This window comes from Chroicocephalus ridibundus, chromosome 8 (assembly GCF_963924245.1).
Source record: "Chroicocephalus ridibundus chromosome 8, bChrRid1.1, whole genome shotgun sequence".
NCBI classification, from domain to species: Eukaryota; Metazoa; Chordata; class Aves; order Charadriiformes; family Laridae; genus Chroicocephalus; species Chroicocephalus ridibundus.
This window is the reverse complement of record NC_086291.1, coordinates 44,990,413-45,013,166: the sequence shown is the minus strand read 5'-3', so window position 1 is coordinate 45,013,166 and position 22,754 is coordinate 44,990,413. Positions and strand designations below refer to the sequence as shown.

At 38.6% G+C, this 22,754-nt stretch overlaps 1 protein-coding gene across 3 annotated transcripts in view; it reads left to right on the top strand.

The window, feature by feature from the left end:
- The window catches only part of GRIN2A (glutamate ionotropic receptor NMDA type subunit 2A), a 194,616-nt gene that overhangs the window by 146,486 nt on the left and 25,376 nt on the right, over positions 1–22,754 (top strand). For all 3 annotated transcript variants that reach the window (XR_010072193.1, XM_063343389.1, XM_063343388.1), the window contains exon 12: positions 16,706–16,893. Coding sequence is in view for 2 of the 3 variants with exons in the window: in XM_063343389.1 (XP_063199459.1) it covers positions 16,706–16,893 (188 nt within the window). In the remaining variant the exon portion in view is untranslated. The remainder of the gene's footprint in view (positions 1–16,705; positions 16,894–22,754) is intronic.

Genomic DNA, 22,754 nt, shown 5'->3' with positions numbered 1-22,754 from the left:
AGGAATCTGTTAGCTCTAGTAATCTTTTCTAAACATATAGGTGTGATAATAGCATGTGTATTTTGTTACTGGATTACAGTAATCATAATTTATCAATATAGTTTGTTTAGGTTTGTTTTGTTTTGAAGTGAGAAGGCTAAGTTACCCATAGTGGATTTGAGTGCATCTACTCTAGTGGCTGTTTCAGGGCACATCTCACCTGCTATTATTTATAGCGAACACAGACACATTTCTTCCAATGCTAAATTAAGCTGTTATTTTTAGTCCTTTTTGGGGAACTTCTTGTCCTTTTAATTTTTACTCTCCTTCTCCCAAACATTTAGGAGATTGTAATATATTTCTTACGCAAAAAAGCCCTAAGTCCCCAAATCTTTCCTTAGCGTGCAGATTCCTTTCTTTAAAATGTTATCCTTCCTTCTCTTTCCTCCTCTGCTATCTCCATGTTGCTGTCTGGAGTCCCTCTGTTGTCATTTCTCAAGGCATTCTCAGCTGGTGTTCCTTGAGCATGGTTTGTCCCATCCTATGATAGACACATAACATAACGTGAGATGAACCTCGCCCAAGGTCTTCCAAACTGGAGGCAGAACTCCTGCTCTGACCGAGCCTGGGCAAGTTATATTTCCTGGGTGACAGCTAAATTATGCATTACAGATAGTCAACTGAATGCTACTGTTCCTGCTGTGAATTTTTAAAGAAGCATCTTTCCTTAATTTTAGCCATTGCTAGGGCTTGTTCAGTTGGGTGGATGGTTTATTTAGGGGATGTATATTCCTTGTACTTTTCACCAACAATTTGCGCTACTGAAAGCCCTGAAAAACTGCTGTTAGCTTTAAAATCAGGAGACCTGTCAGACACTTAAGCATGAAAAGAAGGGGCTACCTGACTGCAGGGGAGTTCAGGACATTCACTGAAACTCAGGCTGGCTGCTCTTGTGCCAGCTGCCGCTCTTCCTGAAAAGCTTTAGTCCTTTTGGCAGCATAAGCTATTCATTTTTTATAGATAGATTATTTTTTTTTTCCCCGTTGGAGTTTCTTTCCTCTTCTGAGTGATTTCCCAGTGTGGACACCCCAGGTGTCTACTGTGCTCCCCGTGACTGACGTTTCTGTAGCAGATGGTGCAGATAAGCTGCCATGTGCGGTGTTTTCCGGATCAATGTAATAACTGCTACATACAGCTGTGCTCCTCAGTATTTTGTCTGATGGCACCTACAGAAGGATTAAACAGCATGCCATCAGCTGCTGAAGTTTCTCACAATAGAGGTGTCACTTTGTGTTTGCTTATGTGGCAGGTTTGGACATCTCAGCAGGAGAGTAGTGTCAAGTGGGCTTACATATTTTCTGCCTTCAGTTTCTGCAGAGCAAGGACTCTGCAAAGACCCGATCAATGTGGTAATTGTGGGCAGTAAACTCGGTTACAGATCAGGCAGCATGATTGTACCTTCTTTTTGCCTCAGAGTGGTTTCTCCCTGGAAAGATGATTTCATTTAGCTGACCAAACTGATCAGGTTCCGTCATCCTCACCCGTCACTTGCACCTTGAGCCCACCCAGATTTTCCTTTTTGCTAAGACCTTTGGTGAGGATGTGATGGCAGTTCCCGTGGCTGACACTTCAGGGATCTGTGGAGCTAAAAGTGTCCTGAATGAGACAGATGAGACTGTAAACTGTGGGACTGGAATAACTTGCATTTTCCGTAGGGAGGACAATAGAAAAGCAGGAATAGGTATTTGGTAGTGTATTACAATTGCTTGCCTCTTCTTTTTCTCCAGACTCATGTTCTTCGAAATATCATTTTTCGCTTCTACAAAATTTTCTGTTCTGTTCCTCAGTATACATAACTGTTTCCTCATTTTTATATACCTGCGCTCTATCTTCTTCCTTTCTCCCTCAGGAATTATTTTACCAGATTTGTTTTTCTCTTCCACATAAAGTTTGCCCTGTCATCCTTATCTAGACTTGATCAAGCTTTCAGCTTCCCTACTTTGCTTAATCCTATGGTTTTTAATACATCTTGCCCCATGGAGCCTATGTTGACGCTGCTCTTTTCGGGATGACCTGTTCCTCCTTCCTCATACTGCTTCTGAGCAAATACATAATTTCTGCTTTCCTCTTCAGTATGTGTGTGTTCTGCTTACCTTATTACAGCTCTTTTGTCTGTTTTCATCTTTATTTCTTGTCAAAGCTATTCCTATACTTTTATCTTTTTTTCCATCCTCATCATTGGTAGCATACAACAAGCAATTTTCCTTACATATCATAAAGCTTGCTGCTTCTGCACAGCTTTTTGAAGATGAACTACTTGGTAATTAGAGTCACAGACTATAGACCTGGGAAGGACTTGCACAGATTGTCTGGTTGATACTGCTGCCGTGAGTCAAAATAAATAGTACCTGTGTCATTCCTGAAGAATGTTTGTATAACCTGTATGTATTTCCAATCTCACTTTTAAAACAGCTTTTGCTTAATTGAAGACGTAAGATTTTATCCCCTTTAATTCCTTATGTATAGTGTATGATTCTAATTTTAAGGTGGAGCAAAAAATACCAGCAATCAGGCAATACTTAATGACTGAATAATGCTACGCGTGTGGCATCTGGTCTAAACAGAATCAAACTATTCAAGTAGCCTCTTGTCACAGTTCAGTCTGGTTTTATTGCATCTCAAACTCTTAAGTCTTTTGATCAGCTTTAATTAGTGTTAGCCTATAGGGATGTATTGGGAACATCTTGGTCTTTGAGACCATCATGTTTAATACGTAATGTTATTGAGTTGAATTGGAAGGAGAAAGCGGGAAGGAGACAAACATAAAGCTTCAGTTGACCATATTTCTCTAAGGTTTCTTTTTTGTTGGAGATGTGCTCATGTCCCTTTTCTCATTCTGAAAACAAGTTAAAAAACTAACTGGGCTTTTTATCTTGCTTTTCTCACAAGAAGTGAAAAATCATCTGCCTGAGTCCAGTCGCTAATGCGGCCAGAAAGAACCTCAAGGGCAGAAATATGTATAGGAATTTGTACAAAATAACAGATGTTTCTGCCTTTATTTCCTGTCTGGTGTAGGGATTAGATAGGTCTTTTGTTGGAGTGTTGCTGTACGTGCCGAGATGAGTGTGCACATGTTTGTGTCCAGGAAGCCTTGAGCAAAATACCTAGCCCCTTTGTGTTTTCATCTTTGAGGGGTGAAACTAATAGTGTTTCAAAAATTAGCTTACAAGGAAAGCATCTGCATTTGTTTTTTTTAATTAGAACAAACAGCTTCACTACATGGGCAATAGGCTTGGACCTGTCTTGTTCAATTAGCATCAGAAATGTTTAAGATCATTCTAGAAAGGAATCAACTGGGAAATCCTGCAAATCAAAATGGAAATAAGCTTTTTGCTTTAGACTGGCATTGGCATTATACCTGCTCCTTCAAGTGAATCCCATGGCGGGGCGGGGGAGGATTACTCAGCTTACTCATGAAGGTTTGTTGCTATCGATGGTGAAGGCAAATTTATCAGCTATAGTGGCTTTCCCCCTTTGTTTGATAAGAAATCAGCCTTTGTTTCTGAAAACATTTTTTAAAAATATCTATAAAGTCTCAATATCTACCTCTTGTCAATACTGTCTTATTTCTGAGATTCACAGATACAGTTCTCAGAAAGCCACTGAAACACCATTTGAACAAACAGCAGAACTTTCTGTACTCCATGTATTAATTAAAGGTATTGGTTTGCAACCAGGCCTATTAAAAGGGAGCAAAATTAATGCATCTTGTTATTGAAGTACTACTAAATATTTTTCAAAATGGCAAAATATTGTACCTACTTCAATGCAATTTAGTACTGAAAGTAATCACAATCTTACAAGCTTGTCAAAAAACGTACCAGTGTTCTTCCCTAAATTTCATGCATAGAAGGGATCAGCTGAACCACATGTGCTGTGCTACCTCCAGGGCTTCAGATTGCTCTTTAGGCAGGAGAGAGCAGCTCAGGAATTCTCTAGAGGTTTTTTTTTCCTTAATGAAAACAGAAATAGCAGTTATCTTTCTGAGTGTTATTCAAAAGAGTAAAGTCTGTAAGACATTAGCTAATGCATTCTTGGTGAGTGCAGTCCAGCTCTGGTAGAGCCGTGGTGGCTCCTCTGTGTTCTTTAGATGCTTATTGATCAAATAAAGTTCTGAAAATGCATTGCAAGCATTTCTGTCTATGCTATGTTTAATTAATCTACATTTCTAGAATCCTCTGTATCAGAGAGACAGATCCTATTGATTTTTCTTCTTTAAGAGAGAATAAATCGTTGAATAGGAAGTAGCTAATTATTGTGTTCTGTTTACAGTGGCTGTTTGGGTTTGTTTGCTTCTGTTTGCTATGCTATACTTTTCCAGAAGAGGTTATAGCTAAAGGATGCTATCTTTTTGCAAGCAAAACAACCTTACCTTTGTAATTCTTCGGTGTGGGTGGTATCAGCTCATAGCTTTTGAGTTTGCATGTAGTGTTTCTCCGTATTATGTAAAACTGTCAAGAGGAGAAAATACAATGACAATAAATTGGAAATGTATTTCATGTTCTCACCTTTGCCCCAGCACATCTACACTGGAATATTGTCTGGGATTTAACTGCTAATGGCTGAAATCAGAAAATTTACTTGGGAGAGTCTCTTTTTACTACGGAGGTAAAATGGGAAACTTTCACTTGTCTATTGCCCATCACTCATGAATCCATCTAATTTTTTCTTCACTTAATTTTCTTGGATTGGATATGAGGACTGCTGCTGAGTATCACACAGTGTATATCTTGTTTCAAGAAAAGAGATGGTCTGACTGATGCTGTGTAGCATATTGATGTGAGGACTTGATTCCACTTTCATTGCAAAAAAGCCGAGAATATAGCTTCTTTCAAGGAAACTGCAGTAATGAATCCCTTGTGTTCCACAGGCAAGCAGCCCCTTGTACAGCTGCAGACCCTCTCACTGTCGCGAGCAGTTTTCAGTTTTTATTTACAGCCACAGCTGTGGCTATATATTCAGGGATTTGATGGTGAAGTTTACTTGGGACTCCATCTGCCTTCCTGTTAAAGATTGCTATGCTTGGTAGTTTGTACACATCAAGTTTAATACCTTGTTCCCCGGTCGTCTGTGGCATACTGGCGGAAATATGAAGCTGCTTGGAAAGAATGTTGATTTGAGTTGTCCCCCGAGAAGATGCTCTCGGCCTGCAGGCATGTCCTGTGCTAGTCGCTTTGGTAGGAATGTGAGATGATTCTATTCCTCAGCATTTTTTAATGATGAACAATAATGCTAGAAGAAACACCTGAAATATCTAACTGAACAGTGGGGATGGCATGAGAAGTTATTTCCTCCCTGCCAGCACACTCTCCCATGTGAAAATGACAATATGATTATTAATACTTTTTTTAGAATCCAATGGTACTTAGCAGAGAAAGTGCAAGAAAAGACCCTAGAAGGCTCTGATGCCCTTTTAACCCTCAGTCTCTAAGTTCATTGGCCTGAATTGGATTTTTGTTGTGCCTACAGTGCTTATCAATTGCGTCCAATTCACAGCTTTGCACACTCTTGTTTGTTGCCGAACGGATACGAACTGGTCAGAGGCTGTGCTGGCAGCTTCTGCCGCGTGGCTCAGGCATGACCAGGAGGCAAACATCGCCATTGCTGGCAGCTGGGACACAGTTCACATTGTGCCCAGCAGGTCCTGCTGTTAATTAGGTCTGTCAGTTAAAGTGGTGGTGTACTTAAAATTAAAACCAAACCAAACTTGTCTTTTAGGCAGCCAGCTGACACCTCCACCTGGATGCAAAAACAATTTCAATATTTTTTGCAGTATTTTAAACTTATTTTTACAGAAAAATTTTTATCAAAATTTTCATCAAACTTGCTAGTTTTTATTCTTTCTGTGGTTCATACCTTTTCACCTAAAAAGAGGAGGGAAAGCTATGAGAGAAATTACCTGTTTAAGAGAAAAATGATATATTTTAATTTTTCATACAAATAAAGATAATATATATATATGTATGATATAAGCAGATGAGCTTATGTATAATGAGCAGAGCAGATAGTAAGAGCTTGCAACCGGAACTCAAAGAAATGTTCAGAAGACATACATTTTTAAACTTTTAATCTAGTGGCTCAATATATTTTGACTGTTCCTGATTGACAACACCTTACAGTATTTGTAATTGAGGATTTTCATTATTTTCTTAGACTTCTAATGTTACAGCACATATAGCAATTCTTTCACCAAATTTTTAAGAAATTGCCAAAGATGGTAGACTCAAGCGTGTTTGAGGGAGAAAGGGAAAGGTCAGTGAGGCAGCATGGGATATCTGTAGTCTATAATAATTTATTGCTTGCAACCCTCCTGGATGCCTGTTATGATACATGAAGAAAGAAACTGTGCTGGAGACAGCTTTAGCACAAGCACTACTTTATGCAAGTTGAATTTTAAAATAATGTATCAAATCCTTAATATCCAGCTATCATTCTAAGAACATGATGTTTTCCTGCTTTCTCATGGCCTACTTGTCTAAGACTTCTATTTTGAGCCTGCTTGGGTTTTGTGTTTTTTCACAAGCTTCAAAAACAGGATTAAAAAACCAAATACAGCAACTGAAATAACGAGTTTTGACATGGGTGGTCTTTGCTCTAGTCACATTTTTAACATGTCACTGAAACAACAGCCTGTAGTCGAAGTATGCACTGGTCTTAATGAGGAGGGAATGTTGTTCTGCTCTTTCAAAGTGTGAAAGCCTTAGACATCTTTTGGGATACTCAAAATTCACCAGATTAAACTACTGAATCTGAAACTTGTTTCTTCCCATGTGACTGAAAAAATATTTTCCTGAATCTGCATTTGCTGTTATTACAACAAAATTTATAATCTAAGATAGAAATTAGACTTTTTTTTTTTTAGACAGAAGTAAAGTACTGAGCAATGAATCCAATTTGTATCCCTAAATGTTGTTTCATTAAGGAGAAATGTTTAAGAAAATTATTATCTATATTTTCATCAGATCTGTAGGATATTAATTTAAAAGATTTTTGTCTGGCGCTGAAAGGGCAAATTATTGTTCCAGGTGACCATTCCTTTAAGGGGGTGGTAAATCCAAACTGTGAATGTGTGACATAAGATGAGAAATTAATATTTCAGATAATTCACTGTCAGTGGTAGTTATAACTAATGGTCAGGAATATAGAATAGCTTAGAGGACTGATTTAACTGGCTCCTGGATTGCTGTACTTCTGTACAAAGGCACCTGCTAGACCATTTTTCTGAATATAACTTTTGGACATTTTTGGACATCGATGCTTAGAAGCATCCATTTCTGCAGCTGGTCTGAAAGACAAAATAAAAAAATCAATAGAGCTGTGAGGCAGGGCCATGGGAACTCCTTAGAAAAAAGCTGAACTGAACTTTAATTTTCTGTGTCAAATGAAATCTGAAACCGAGCTAGGCCACCTCTGGAGAACTGATGAGTTCAGGCAACTTTTGTCATAAATCTTATCTAGAGTATCATGCCTATGTCTGCGTACTTTCTGTAGTGGAAATAGAGATGTAAAAAACTTCAAAATTTGTTATTCTTTAGTACTCTTTAGTGCTGACAAATTGAAAGCATCACAACTGTAGAACATATGGCGGGTCTTAATACAACCTCGTAGCTTATGGAATAGCTATTCATCTGAAGCCAAGAAGATGTATTCAGGTACAATAGTATCCATACATGCCTAGTTTCTGTTATTTCTCCTTGAGCATTTATGTTTTACTAGTATCATAGATTGTCGGTACCCAAGTCTAAGCCAGTGAGGATCTACTGCCCATGTATAGATATTCCTAAACCATATATACCTCTGGGGAAACTTGTAAGTTGAACAGCACTAAACAAAGATCCAAAACTACCTGGAAGAGCACAATGTTTGCCATGCTCCAGAATGTCTATTTATCCCTATCAGTTTTGACAGTAAGTACTAAATTATTGTACAAATAGAAATACACTTTCCTTAAAACCATCTGAAGTAGCTAATAGTGTGAATAACAATTTTCTTCCTGACATTCTGTAAAAACAAAAAAATAAAAATAAAAGATCTCTGCTAAAGAGTTTGGCCCATTCAGTATTTTCTCGCCTGGTTGGCCAGGTTCAGGCAACTTCCACAATCAATACCTTAATTTAGTTTGGCATCAGATGGCTGGGGTAGCTTAATTTCAATTTACATTATGATGCTTTCTTTTGGACTTCAATCTTATATTTGTTTCAGTGTTCATTCTAATATTCATTTTGATATTACACTCTGAGCGGAATGATTTTCAATTGATGTTACGACTGTAGTCACCCAAGCTAGGAATTGGAAAGCTGGTTTGCAACTGGCAACTGCTATTTGTGCTGAAACACTGCAGAGACATGACGACATTTAAATTTGCTGCTCCATCTAGGCACATTCTTCAGAGGATCTGTTCCCTAACGTATGGATTCTGAAATCTAATAGCTTTAAAGCAATGTGTGCCTGAATCAGCATAGCTTTCCTGCTTTTACTGCTGAAGTGAGCAGGGTGCGGTTTGGACTACGCCGTGCCACCAAGCTGGCAGCACAGAGATAAAGACTTCCTATGGCATTTCCATCTGTGGCAGGATTTTCTGGCACTAGTTTTTCTAATGGCTGATGCCTGTTTCCCCATCACTTGCCGTCCTTTCAGGAAATGCAGTTATTCTCACATTCTTGTGTTTCTTCCACATTTATAGAAAAGTCTAAATAAATAACAGAGTGGGTAGAACCTAATGTGCTGTTCCAGGGGACTTTCTGGGGGAGGCTGTTTTTTACAGGCTTTGAAGAACAGGCAAATACTACTATTGGCATTTAGAGGGTTATCGGGATCTGAGAAGGCACTCATTGAAATGCCTGGGGAAGTTCATACCTCCATAGTTTCAAGTTATCTCTAAACCGAAGCAGACATCATCGTGTCCTTTTAAGCTGAGTCACATTCTCAGGAATTTCTTCATGGCCATAAGATAAATGCACTGGGTGTTTGTTAGTTTGTTTGTTTTTTAAATTAAAAACCAGCCTGTCTCTCCTGTTCAACTGGACCATGGCAACTTGCCTCTAGGAAAAAAAATAATTTATAGTAATTTGTTTCTAATTCCTTTACTCAGTACCTGAGTGCTCTTCTGATTTTTTTTGAAAAAAGGTTATCTCCTGTGTCTGTATTACCATTTTTTAGGTAATGCAGTTATCTATGTAATGTCTTTAAATATTATAAAGTACTTGGAAATAAAATGAACAGGTGAAAGTAGCTATATCCCATCTAACCCCTCTTCTTTTGAGACGAAGCTATTCTAAGTTTTAGTATTCATTTGATTTGGGGACGAGATCAGGTGCTTGGTGAAATGTGCTGATTTTATCCTTCATTATGCTATTGTAACTGGGACAAAACCTTTAATCTAAAAATATATTCCCCCTACTCGACTTTTCAAATTTTGTGTTTTGATAAACTGACGCTTTGCAAGTACTTCGTTGCGTGGCTTCTGAGACTTGAAGTGGGACACTATTCCATTGCATAAATTAATCATAAAGGCACACTAAATTTTCCACTCTGTTGTTGCTAAGGGAAATGCTGCAGGGCCTGGGAAGGTGGGTGGGCAGAGGGGTGGTGCAGGGGAGCTCCTGTGCGTGAGGGGGTGACTGTGCCCGCGCAGGTACCCACAGCCAAGTGATGCAGGAAGGTTTACAGCAGCTTTTCTGGCAGCCTGAGATTGCCCTGACAGGTGAGGTGAAGCCTCCACAATCTCTCACGATGGTGTGAATGTCTGTCAGAGCTTGCTCTTTCGAATTTTGTGTCTGCGTTTTCTGTGTGAAGATTGAAGTGAGGACAGTTTGAGCTGGGAGAAAAGTTGAAAGCTCATTCCCTGCTAATGAGTTCATCATTTAACTGGGTTAAACTTTGTTAACCTGCGTTGTTCCAAGGGGGTGGTTGTTAAATTTTCCCCTAATGAATTAGCAATGTCAAGATGTCAAGAAATCCATCCAGTATATGTGAACTCAAGATCTGCGTGGAGCTATTTCAATATGTGCTAAAAGATAAAGTCAGTGGTGGTGATGAAGTGCCGTCAGATAACCTGAAATGCATTTTAGTCAAAACTGGGAAAAAGAAATCATCAGCCCATCATGCTAAAGGTTAAATTTCTGCTTCTCTTGCTCCAGCAATATCAAAGTGTCACTTTAGAGCACTTTCATTGAAGCCTCATCTTCAGAGCAGCCTTCTTTCCCTTTGATTGCTGTGTCATTCCATAGTGACCTTTTGGCACTAGATCCCCTGGACATAGCTTTAAAGATGCACAAATGACGTTGTGTCTCTCATTGTGCACTCTTGACATACATTCTTTTATGCCTTCTGTGGATAAAGAAGGGATAAAATGTAAATTATTAAATTTGTAATACATCAGTAAATCTGTAATGTAAATCCATCCTATTTTAAAGCCCGTATTTTTGCACTTGCTGCCTTACCAACAATGGTATTGATGATCTCTAAAATATATGCTTATGTTTAATCCAGCCTTAAGTGGATAACAGTTCTTTGCCTAATATCAAATTATAAATGCTACTTTAAGGGTCACATAAGGCATCTATTCTGTAGACTATGCAATTTATTTTCAAAAGCCAGAAAGCTGAAAAATAGTGCTTTTTGCAGACTGTTTTGAAAATGAGCTGTGTCTCTCCAAAATTATGTTTAGAAGACAAAGCTTTAATAGGTAAAAGTGTTCTTGATGATGGGGGTGGGGGTAAAGAGGGGAGGGAAAAGGTGGTGTTAAAAGTATTGTTTGAGGATTCACTGAATTGCAGTTTGATATTTGGAATAAGACAGTAATTTCAAATATTGTGCTTTCAAAAGACACTACTGGAGCCTTAGTAAACAGGTATGACACTTGCTATGTAATCTCGCTATATAATAATCTTTGTAGTCTCTTTCGCATTTATTTACAACCAAATTTGAGAAATAACATCTCTTAATTTTTTAATTCACCTAGGCAAATTTCAAAAATAGATCTGATTTCATTAGCTATCTTTCCTCAGAATAACATTTATATAAATTATAATGAATAGTTATTCTTAAATATGTAATTGACCCTTTAATTTTCCAGAACAAGCCCCAGAAGGTGCATATTTGAGTAAAAAGGTACCCTTTGTCAAAAATAATGTAGAAAAGTCATTGCAATTGGAATACGGCTGTTTACAGCAAAATGCAGTGCAAGCAAATTGCTATGATGATGCACTTTATATATTACATGCATTCTGGTTTTGTGTAAGTCAAATCTGTGTTAATAATAATACACAGCTTTCCTCTGGCCATGAAAAGAACATATTTGGGGTGTTAGAAAACATAAAGAAATGAGAGTGCGAAAAATTGATTCTGAAGTTAATGTCCTGGATCTGACAGATGAACACTGCACTGAATGGTACCCACTATAGCAAGAAATTAATTCCGCTATACATATTGTATGTTTGGATTTACTGCAGTAGTTGAAAACTGGAAAGTGACTTCAGTCATGCTTCAGTTTCTCTGATCCTCAATGGAAACACAATATTATTTGTTCCATAGACTCTAGTGCTTGACAGTAGAATAGAAGAATGTGAATAAACAGGACTGCGTTAAAGCATCCCTCTCCTTTTCTGAATACTATGACACAAGTCATAACAGGACACAAAGTAATGAAAAGAGATTGATTTCTAGTGTGCTGGGTTTCTGTTTGTGTCTCCAGAGCTACTGAGCAGATTGCCATTTTAGATTTTTCCCTCTTCTTTCCATCAAGAAAACAAAATCCCTGAAGCATCGTGTAGTTGCTTAAGGAAGCAAAGTAACATTTTCCAAGTGAGCTACACTTCTCTTGTTGAAGAAGAAGCGATGACTAATAAAGGGGCATTTTCCTAATCAATTTTTATCGTAGGAATTTAATGAAAAGTATGTGCAAATAATAAAGATGGGGAAAATTATAGGGAAGTATTTTCAGCTTTTCTGAAATTACTTTTCTGTACCTTTTCCTCTAACTTTAATTTTCTTTACACAGGCATTCTCTGAATGTGTACGGCAGCACTTTAGAGAATGGGCTTTTGCAATAGCTATTCTGATTTTTCAACTCTCATACTTCTTGGTGACTCATAAACGTTTAGATACAAGACTGTCCACACTGGGTTTTCACAGATTTCCTGCTTCAAATTATTACATTCAGTAATGCTCTTTCAGGTTATGTTAGAACTATTCCAATTCATAATTTTATAGCACCTGGTGTTCTCCTATGCTGTGTGAGCTAAAATTCTCCCCACCCCCTTTCCTCTTTGTGCTTGCTATGTAATGAAGGACATTTGCTTTTGTAGGCTCTCTTATATAAACATTCCAAAATATTTATTTTCTGTTCTACCCAGGATTGTTGCAGTAGTTCAGAGGAAGTTTACAAACCTGCCAGTTGCTCAGATGAGTCATAACGCTGTAGTCCTCTTCCTCTGCATTTGTTGAAGATGCCCGGTGTGTTTGGCTAGTTCGTGGCAGTTATAGATCTTGTTTCTTGCTGCATTCCACTTTCTGTAGTTCTCTTTCATCTTTTTAATAATTCTTAGCAGTTTATTTAAACCTACACAATGTGACAAAGCTTTTTGCCCCCTAAAGTGGCTGCACTGAAATGACAAGTTAATTGATTCATTTTTATGTGACTAAGGTTTGCAAGAGGCTTTGAGCCTTTCTTGATGTGGGGTGCTGTACTCAGTGCGTGCAAGCTGGTTTCCAGAGGATGTGTAACTTAAATAGCAGAGCAGTCGGCACTCAGAGCAATACAAAGCTGCGTGGCACAATTGAATTTTGTTGCCAGAAGAACAAAGATCCTGGGACTTGACAGTCCTTCTGTAGAAAAAGAAGAGAAAGAAGAAAAGGGTGAGCTGGAGCACAGCTCCAGGCTTCCCAGTCCTGCCTCAAGAATGGCAATACAAGGACGGGCTACTGCCTTCAGCAGCCACTGGCCACACACACAGCCTGGCTTGTCTGGCAGTGCCAAGCTGAACAGCAGATGTGGCTTTCCCCACATGGACATGGCAGGAAGGAAAGTCCTCCGCGGCCCCAGCTGCCTGCTGGCCTGCACAAATGTCTGCTTTGCCTTTGTCCCGAGCTTATGCTCTCTGCCATCCTTGCAAACAACTGGAAAAGGGCCAAATTGTTGGACTTGGACATATTTTGCTGTCTCAGTTTTTGGAAACTCTTATTGAGGAACATATAAAGTTGTCTGGAAGCTCTTAAAAAGTCAGAGTGTCAGGAAATTCACCGCCTAGTGAGGGAAGAGTTGGGTGCCCTAACATCCGAGAGTTTCATCCGTGGCTCGTTACTCCCTGCCCACGCTGCAGGGGTACATCATGTTCTGAAGCTTCGCTTTGCAAGGAATAGTACTTCTGTAATCAGCACGTGGTGAAGAGATAATTAAGCCTTGAGAGGTTATAAGATTTATGTTGGAAATGGAGAAAATATATTCTGAGTATGAGTTTGTATTTGTGGAAAGACTTTTTCAGGGCAATCAAGTTTTTGGTTTACAGTTTGGGCACTGAGCAGCAACTGATAGCAGAACCTTTCAGCACTTAGCATCTGTAAAGAAGGTACCTCATGTTTTTAAATTGATTTGCGTAATGAGATTTGTTGTGACCTTATCGAAATAGTATAGAGAAAACCCCTAAGTAAAGCCTTCTGCATCTTCAGAACCTGCTTTCCTTGTGTGTATGCACTGCAGCTGATGCCAGCCTCTCCAGAGGGCAGCTGGCGGCGGGGGGGGCACAGTGAGTGAGTGAGTGAAACTGTGATTGTTCCTTGTCTTTCTGTCCCAAGGTTTTCCTAAACTGCTGAATAACTGAGGAGGAGAGCTGCAAGCGTAGAGCGTGATTTCTGAGGTAGCACAAGGCTTTTGCCCTGGAGTCTTTAGCAAATATATCTTTTTCCCTCTGTGTTTCTGACTGAGTCTGTTTTGACAGAAGACGAGCTGACTCTTTATATTTTCTTTTTGTTTACCAGCATGTGTTTTATATGCCTACACTGCAAAACTATAAATCCCAGAATAAACAGATGCCAAATTCCAGAGTGTATTTAATTTAGGTCAGTTTGTTGCAGCGGTGTCAGTACCCACAGAGAGGAGCATTGCCTTCCAACCCCTTGCTTGAGCCAAAGGCATCCACTGAGAGGGGAGGTATCCTTCCTTCCCCACAGATACAAGCATGAGATTGGATTGTATTGATTATGGTAATTTCCTGCTGTAGATCAGAATTGTTGAGGGTATGGCAAATGAGTTTTTCTTCTTTTCCCCTTGTGTGCCTACCCAAAGGACGTGGATTTTTGTTCTGTCTCTCTACACAAACCAAAGATTGTCTCCAAAGTGCTGAATCAAAGCACATCATTTAGAAGACTGTCTGGCCTTGTGCTGGAGGCTGCAGGCTTGGGCAGTGCCCCAACCTCCCCAACCGCCTCTTGGCTATTTCCAGTTTAGCCACCCTCAGTGCTAGGTAGCCGTATCTTATTTCTGGGTTGAATTTGTGACATATCACCCTCCAGCTGTTTAGCAATTGTTTTCTGTATGTTTAAGTACCCATTTAAAGGAGGGAGAGAGTCAGACTTTTAGCATTGATGGAGCTAAGCTGACTTTTAAGCTGAGGATTGCACCAACTGAGTTTTAGGAAAGAGCGGAAAAACAGAAAAAAAATGATGGCCCAGCTATTTCTTTTAATGGTTGCATGAGCCACCTGTACATTCTCTAAATTAACTACTTCACTAAATTCTGGTTTGATGACTTGAATGGTGACTGTTTGGGTAAGTATCCTTGGAAGGAAGCAATAAAGTACAGAAAGTAGTGACAGGAACTTCACTTTTTCATAACAGCAGACAAAATCCAACAACCTCACTCTTTCCTGCTATTTCTCTTGGTTTAACCTGAGATGGATAGGGATGTTTTTTAGTGCCACATTTTTGCTATCTGGTCTAGAGTTCCACAAAAGTTAGAGTTCTGTATGAATCTGTTGAATGATTATTTAAGAACAAACATTCAATTATGTCATGAGTGAAAGTTTGGGTTTTTTCTGTCAGTAGCAAAAATCTGATATGCCTAGGTCTTGCTCTGTTCTATGTATATGAATGAAAAGCTTTATCAACATAAACTGATTTAAGCTAATGGCAAGTATGATTCCAAAACTGGAACAGCAACAGGATTCACAACTGGTACGTAAATGAAGTGGATGCTCTTGTACCTGTTTGTGCCCCAATTAATTTATTTTTATAATTCCCTTTCCATGAAGACAGCTCCCAACTGTTCATGAACAGCATTTTGCCAGCCTCTGGCATTTGCATCCCATCAGAAAATTTTAGTAGAAATGCATTATGGCTCTTCAAAGGCAGAGCAGGCAGTGCCGGCAGTGCCTGGGAGGGTGGCAGGGTGAGACCCCTCCTACGACAGCCTGTGACGCCGACTGTGTAGCTGTGTCCTCCCCATTCCTCTGGCTCCTATGAAATGGGTGAAGATGTTGAAAAGGGAGAGTGTGTTACTGGGGGATGCAATAACTTCGTTTTAGTGTGTCATTTAGTGGGGTTTGGGCTGAGATGATAGTTTTATCCTACTTCCTCTGTATTCTGCTAGTCTTGTGCAAGTAGTAGAAATCTTAAAGGTTTTGGCGGCAGAAGAGGGCAGCAATACAAAATATACTTAAGTTTTACCTTTTTGCTTTTAAGGATTGCATATGAATTTTTGTAGGTATAAGAATGTCTTTCATCAATGTCTACTGCTGGCAAGTGATTGTTCTTCCAAATAGCCTCCTCTTCTTGTATATACACTTTTATTGGCATGTATTATATGCACTTTTATTTCGTGAAATACCCATGCACCTGTCTCTTCTAAAACTTGCTTTACAGTACTTCTTAAACATTATCCCTGAAGAACACTGCCTCTTCTCCTTTCCTTGCTGGTTTTGTTTTCTTTTATTGTGTTGTGTTCCCTGTACACTTTAGAGAATGGGATTATCCCATTCTTCCATTTTTAGCTAGGTGGGCAAAAAGGCTTGAAATTCCCCTCAAGAATTTCCTTTATTCCTGCTGTGCTCCATGTACAAAAATAGTATGTTTGGAAGTGTGAATCATGAAGAAATATTTTCTATAATTTTTAAGCAGGATTTAGATAGTTGTATCAGATATGCTCCAACACCTTCCTCTGTTTTAGCAAGGATTTAACCTCCACTTCCATTGTTTATTTTTGGAAAGAGACATAAAATAATAGTGTGTGTGAAAAACTGGTGAAGTCACGTTTTCGGTCTCATTCATTATTTTAAGTAAGCTAATTGGTTATTATTGTTTCAATTCTAAATTCTCTGTTGTCATTTGTGTTGCTTTTGGACATCATTTTCTACCTCAAGATATTTATTTTGAGACTTTGAGAGCAAAAATACAAAGATAACAGGGCAAGACATTTTGTAGCTGGGTTTCTCCTGCTCGGTATTTTTTAACAGCATCTCTTAAAATAGAAATGCAAAACTATGTGTCCTACTTTCCCCTCACTAAAATAGATGCCTTTTGTTAATTTTAGATACAGCAGAGCAGGATATGTAATTAATGATATCAAAGAATCCATATGATATTCAACAGGGTCCTAACATCAAGGACAAAAGAAGTCTGACAACAGCTGTCCCTAATGATTTGGTTTGTAAAATGTTTTCTTTTATTTCAGGAAGTTGGATGCTTTCATCTATGATGCAGCGGTGCTGAATTATAAGGCTGGAAGAGACGAAGGCTGCAAACTTGTCACAATTGGGAGTGGATACATCTTTGCCACTACGGGCTATGGAATAGCACTTCAGAAAGGATCACCTTGGAAGAGACAAATTGACCTAGCCCTCCTTCAGTTCGTTGGAGATGGTAGGGACCAACCTTTTTCCTCTCTTTTCTTTCTCTAGGCATGCACAGTCAATGCAGTTTTAGTAGCTCTGAGCCTTTCACTACTGTTCTCTTATAGTCTTTAAAAAACCCAAACAAATGCAAAACAAATGAGTAACGTTATTTCTCGATGCTGAGACAGGAATTCTCTTCCACTCTGTTCTAACTCACCTCACCACCAAGGACGTTTGCATCTATTTTCAGAAAGTGTTTTGATATACATCACGAAGTAATGCTGGCCTCAATGTTAGAGCGCATTTCTAAACTTATTTATTTTCTTCTTTTATTTTTGCCTTTGAGCAATTCCTGAGGAGTTTTTACTTGGTAGATGAATTAACTTTCAGCGTGACTGTTTGGCTATTTAAAGTGTTTCGCTCAGGTCTGAACTGGTGCGAGTGATCCCTAATCTAAGGTGGATTACTTTAAACTTCTGGTAAAAGAATGTTTACAATATTGAAGTAGGGTGACTAGTTTTATTGGATTTCAAACTGCTATTTTTCATTCTAACACAAAACCAGAAGAATTTTAAGTCCTCTTGGCACTTTTGTCCTGCTGAAGAAGAAAACTTACTGCACATCTTTGATATATTAGTAGACAGTAATAATGACTTGCTCTCCACATAGGGCTTGAACTGCATTTTAATTGTAGAAATGTTTCTTTGCCACAGTGAAACTTCAAGCCTTTCACATGTGCATGCAAATAAAAATATGGTTTAAAAAATTTCTGTGTTATGACTGACTAAAATCCTCCATCAGGTGGGAATATGGTGTGTGTTACATAATCATTGTGATATTTTTTATTACATAGATGCATGTATTAATTTTGCATTTCTCTGACAGTGAAAAGGAGGGCTTTATTGAAGAATAAATATGCGCTTAAGATCACCAATAGCATGCCATTGAGACAGAGAATGGCAAATTTCTTTATAATGTGACAGTTTGAATGGCAAAGTGCAGGACCTTAGCATAGTGGCCTCCTGTTCCATGAAGAGCAAGACATTAATTTTCATACTGGAGACAGTGAGTGTGTTAGTCTTCCAGCTCCAGCACATGGATTACATTCCTATTATAATACTAAACGACTGGAAGAGATGTAATCATCATGACTGATGCATTTTGTCTGCTGTACGTATAGAGATACTAGTGTCATCATCATTGATCTGCTGGATTTAGAGAGGCTTATGGAAGAAACATCGCTTACCTCTGCTAAGGAGTGACTATATGACCCATAATAGCTAGGTTTCAAGTAATTACATATTCCTGCTGTAATTCTGACCCATTTTTAGATGGGGAAGTAGAATCAGAGAAGTTGAATTATTTGTCCCATACTAAGGAAGAAAATGCTTCTGTAGCCTGAAGGAGGATCTGAGGTGTCTTTCTCAGTTGTGGGCTAACCCCTCCTGATGTTGCCAGAGTATCACTGAAGTTTTCATTCTTTCACCAAGCATTTCTTCATGCTTACTCTTTCATCCTTTTTGATACTTCTTATCCAACAAAAAGAAATGAAATCACAGAGAAAGAAAATAAACTAAAGAGAAGGGAAAGTATTTGAAGCTATTCAAGAAAAAGCTCGTCAAAATACCAAAGGTACTGTGTTTTATGCATCACTTTGTTTCTGAATATCAGGGAGAAAACAAAATGGATGGGAGGAAAGAGGAAAAAAATCTTATCACATATTTACACTTTGAACTGTGGATTTACGTGGCACGTGAATGCTTATATTTTTAACCCATTTTTAGTGGGTTTAACCCATTAGCCAAAAATAATACAAATGAAATGTCTACAAAACTCGGTATTAAAACTTCCATATGAATAATTTATAGAAGTGCAATAGATACAGATGGCACTCAGGTGAATGAAACCTTGTCATGAACTGTCAGCTCCCATGTTCATCTTGCTCAGATATTACTTCAGAAGATAAGTAAAAGTTTGATTGGGCAAACCATGGGGATTGTGAATGTGTTTGTCATTTTTTCAGTGGTATTTTTCAATACCTTTAGAAGGTACTCTGAACAACCCATGAATGCTAAAAGGTTCATTTTCTCTTGTAAAGGATCCCTAAATTTGTTCAGAAATTGATGTGGGCACTATTAAAGAGAATAGCAGTTGGACATACATGATGTGTAGGAATTATTGTAGGCGAGTTTCCTTTAGTCCCAGAAATGTTTGCTACCTTGTCTCACTTCATTGTCTCATAGGTCTAGATGATCATTTTCAGGAAAACAAACAAACAAACAGGGGAAAAAAAGAAAAAGAAAAAAAAGAAAAAAAAACCACCAACCCAAACCCCCTTAATGGTACTGAGGTTGAACTTTCTTCTACTGATTTATAAAGTATGTTGCTGGTGAGCTGGAACAAAACACCAAGAAATGAAATGTAAAGAGCGGTTGCCTGGAACTAGCATGACCTGATTTTGTAATCTGCATCTAACTTCAGTAGTTCAATGAGTTTAGCTATGAATTTACAGAACTGTGTTTTGGTGAATTATAAGGGATGAAACCAGAGTTCAGACCAACACCACTTTGCTGTATCACTAAAAATCTCTTTGAAGTTATCTAGACTAAAAGCAAGTATGGTTGGGGGGAAAGTTTCATCTGAAGATGATACTCCTGGGAAAGCCTCAGTGGAGGCTGAATGAGGTTGTTTAAGTAAATAGGCAAACACAAATGAAGGCAGAAATACTTCATTCATATGTATAGCTTCTAGAGAATTTATTTTTCTCTAAGATTAAGACTATAAAACAGCAAAGTGCCTAGTAGTATTGAATTATTATTCAGTATATGTAATAGAACATTCATCACATTATGGAATAATTTCAGTGAATGATTATAAATCTAATGAGTTTCCTAACTATAAGAAAAAAAATCCTAATGAGTTGAACAAACACAATTTCTTGATGTGAATGTTATGTTAATAAGAAGAGAGAACCTTTGGATGATACTAGATATTTGGGTAAGACCAAGTAATTTGTTTAAAACTATCTGATTGCACCTACAAAAAAACATGAGCTCATCTGTCTTTTACTCAGTACTGAGATAGCCTTTTGAAATGTGTTTTAAAGCTTTCAATTTCCTCTGATTGTGTCCTTCTGCTGTGATTTTTCTCATTTGATATTTGTTCCTTGCTCCTTCTATATTATTCTCCTATCCAAGGCAGTTAGTTCACTTACACATTGAAATGAAATTTTTACAAAGTGGATGAGAACCTTTTCCCTCTTCCTTGCTGATATAAAACATCCAACTGAAGCATTAATGACTTGTTAATGTAGGAGCATCTTTTCATACTTTCCAAAGCACGGTGCTTTTTCTGCGTTAAAGTCAATGTCTTTGAACCCTCTTTTTTATCTTGTTGGCACTGGGAAGAAAATTAAATACAGAGGGATGTAGGTTTGTGTTAGGGGTAACTTTAAGCTTAGAGTGGGTGGTTTATATGTATCTACATGAGGATAGTTCTACTGGGTGGACAAATCATACTGACAATTAACAATTATAGTGTGAAAGCGATTCTGAAGTCTCAGTGGAAGGATGCAGGCTACAAGATGCCCAATTTGTTAATATAACAAAGAGGAAAAGAGACAAGGGGAAGGAAGATGGGGAGGAGTTGCCGAGGAACTTGAAGAATAGCTACTTAGTTGTCTCAAAAATCAAATTATCCCCAAAATGTTTTATCACTTGGTCTGTGCAGGTTCATATACATAGCCCAGTTCACAGGAAGTTGAGATAAATATGCAGGTTGGTATAAGATTCATTGCTTTGGAACACTGAGTCTTTTTAATATAAAATGTTAGGAGTTGCTTTTTCTTATATAAAAGGATACGAGTGAAGTGTATTACTAGTGAATTTCTGGCTCTGTACATCACATCTCATTATCTGCAAAAGCTTCCAGTTGATGATTAGCATCTGCAGTTTTGTTTAAAACAGCTGATGATCAGTGTAATTCTCTAAAGCACAGTGGGAGTTGTGATTTTATTTGGCTTGCTGTGGTCACGAGACAAAACTTTCATTGTTTTTTAACAGAGAAATAAATATATTTCTACTGAGACATAGAAGACTATTTCTCAATCTTCTGTGGAGAAATAGAAGCACCCAGGAGTTCAAAAGCAACTCAAATGATATGGCTGCTAAGAAGCAGCACCATCATTTTGTTTGGATCTTCCGCCCACAGCCACAGGAAAGTGTCAGAACAGAAATGTTGTGCACTGAAGAATCGCATGATATGTGCTTTGATTTCTTCTATAAACCTCTGTAAAGAGCAGCTGGGCAGGCTGACCTACCCAGAATCCAGCATGTTACCCTAGCAGCTGTCAACTGCTTTTTTGTGCTGGCTTGCCGTTTGATAAATGCAGCAAAGGCTCAGGCACACAGCCTGTGTAATTTAGCAAGTCTGTAACTGCTGGACTGCGACATTTGTGAAGGCACCCATGTTCCTACAGCCTTCAATGGTAGGAACTTTTGGCCAGCTGCCTGAAGGCCCAGGTATTGCTGATATTCCTCTGGCTTGGGCTCCATGGTGCCATTTAAAGCAGAATGGTACTTTGCTAAAAATATCCTGCAAAGTAGTTTGAAAGATATTGCTTCTGAAACCTGTAGCATCATGTCTTGGGGATTTGGAAGAGAATCACTGGTACCTAGTAGGTGAGGAGAACTTATTTTTCTTTCTCTTTCTCTCCGTCTTTCTATTTTTAGTTTGTCTTTTTTTTTTTCCATTTTTTTTTTCATTTGTAAGCAAATGAGATTATTGAACTGCAAATGACAAAGCTGCTTTGGGATTAAGAGAGTAAGAGGGCTTCAGAGTCTGCATGGGATGGAGAGAAAGACAGCAAGGGGCCTTTAGCTGTGGGGGATGCAGCAGAAATAGGGGGATAAAAGATGCATGACAGCAGAAATGGAAGGAAACAGGGAACAGAAAAATGCTGGGTAAAGAGGGCAAGTATGGGGAGGAGTGGGAGGATACCAGCCAGCTGGCCAGGTCAAGCATCTACGGCGTGTGAGGTATTTGTAACCTACTGCGCTACCTGCAGGTTATGGGCTCAGTTCAAAGGAAGGTCTGGGAAGAGATCTTCAGGAAAAGAGGGGCAGATGGTCTAGCTGGATTAATCCCTTAACCCTTAAGGCTGCAACCTGTGGAGCAATTAGAGATACAGAGATATAAAGAAGAAAACTGGTTTTGGTTTGAGTTTCCACAGAGTCTGTTATCCACTTCCTAATAACTTCCAGTTCTGGTTAATCTTTATGTGCTTTTAGGATGGCTTAGTGCGCTAAGAATTATTCTCCTGGGTGGATAATTGCTTCTCACTCCTTAGGGGTAATAGGTAACTGTGGAAATAAGATTTGCCCCCTTACATCTGGAAGAGGAAAGCTCTTCGCTATTTTTTTCATATTTTAGCATAAGCCTTCCAAATCACTGTCTAGATTATAAGGAAGTGTAGCAGTGTGACTCACACAGGCTGTTAAAGACCAAGGAAATACGTATGTGATTATAAGGACATATTTTCAGTGCGTGCTGCTCAGGCAGAATACACCCCCAATCCCAGTGATTTTCTGTTTATATATTTAGTGTCCTCCTTAAGCAGTGGGTGGAACAAATGTGACTGGAGAGTGTGAGTGTATAGGAGGAGGGTGTTTGTGTAGCTGAACAAGAGTTAGAGGGACTGCAATATTGAAAGTCGTGCTTAGCAGTTCCGTTAATTCATCCCTAACTAATGGGGGCATGCAGAGTGCAGTCATTAGCTCACAATAAGTTTACTGCTGTCAGTCATCTGTGTTCCTCTTGCTATTTTTACAGGGGGAAATAACTCAGAAAATGAGACTAAGAGAGATTGTTTTGGGGGATCTCAGAAAATGA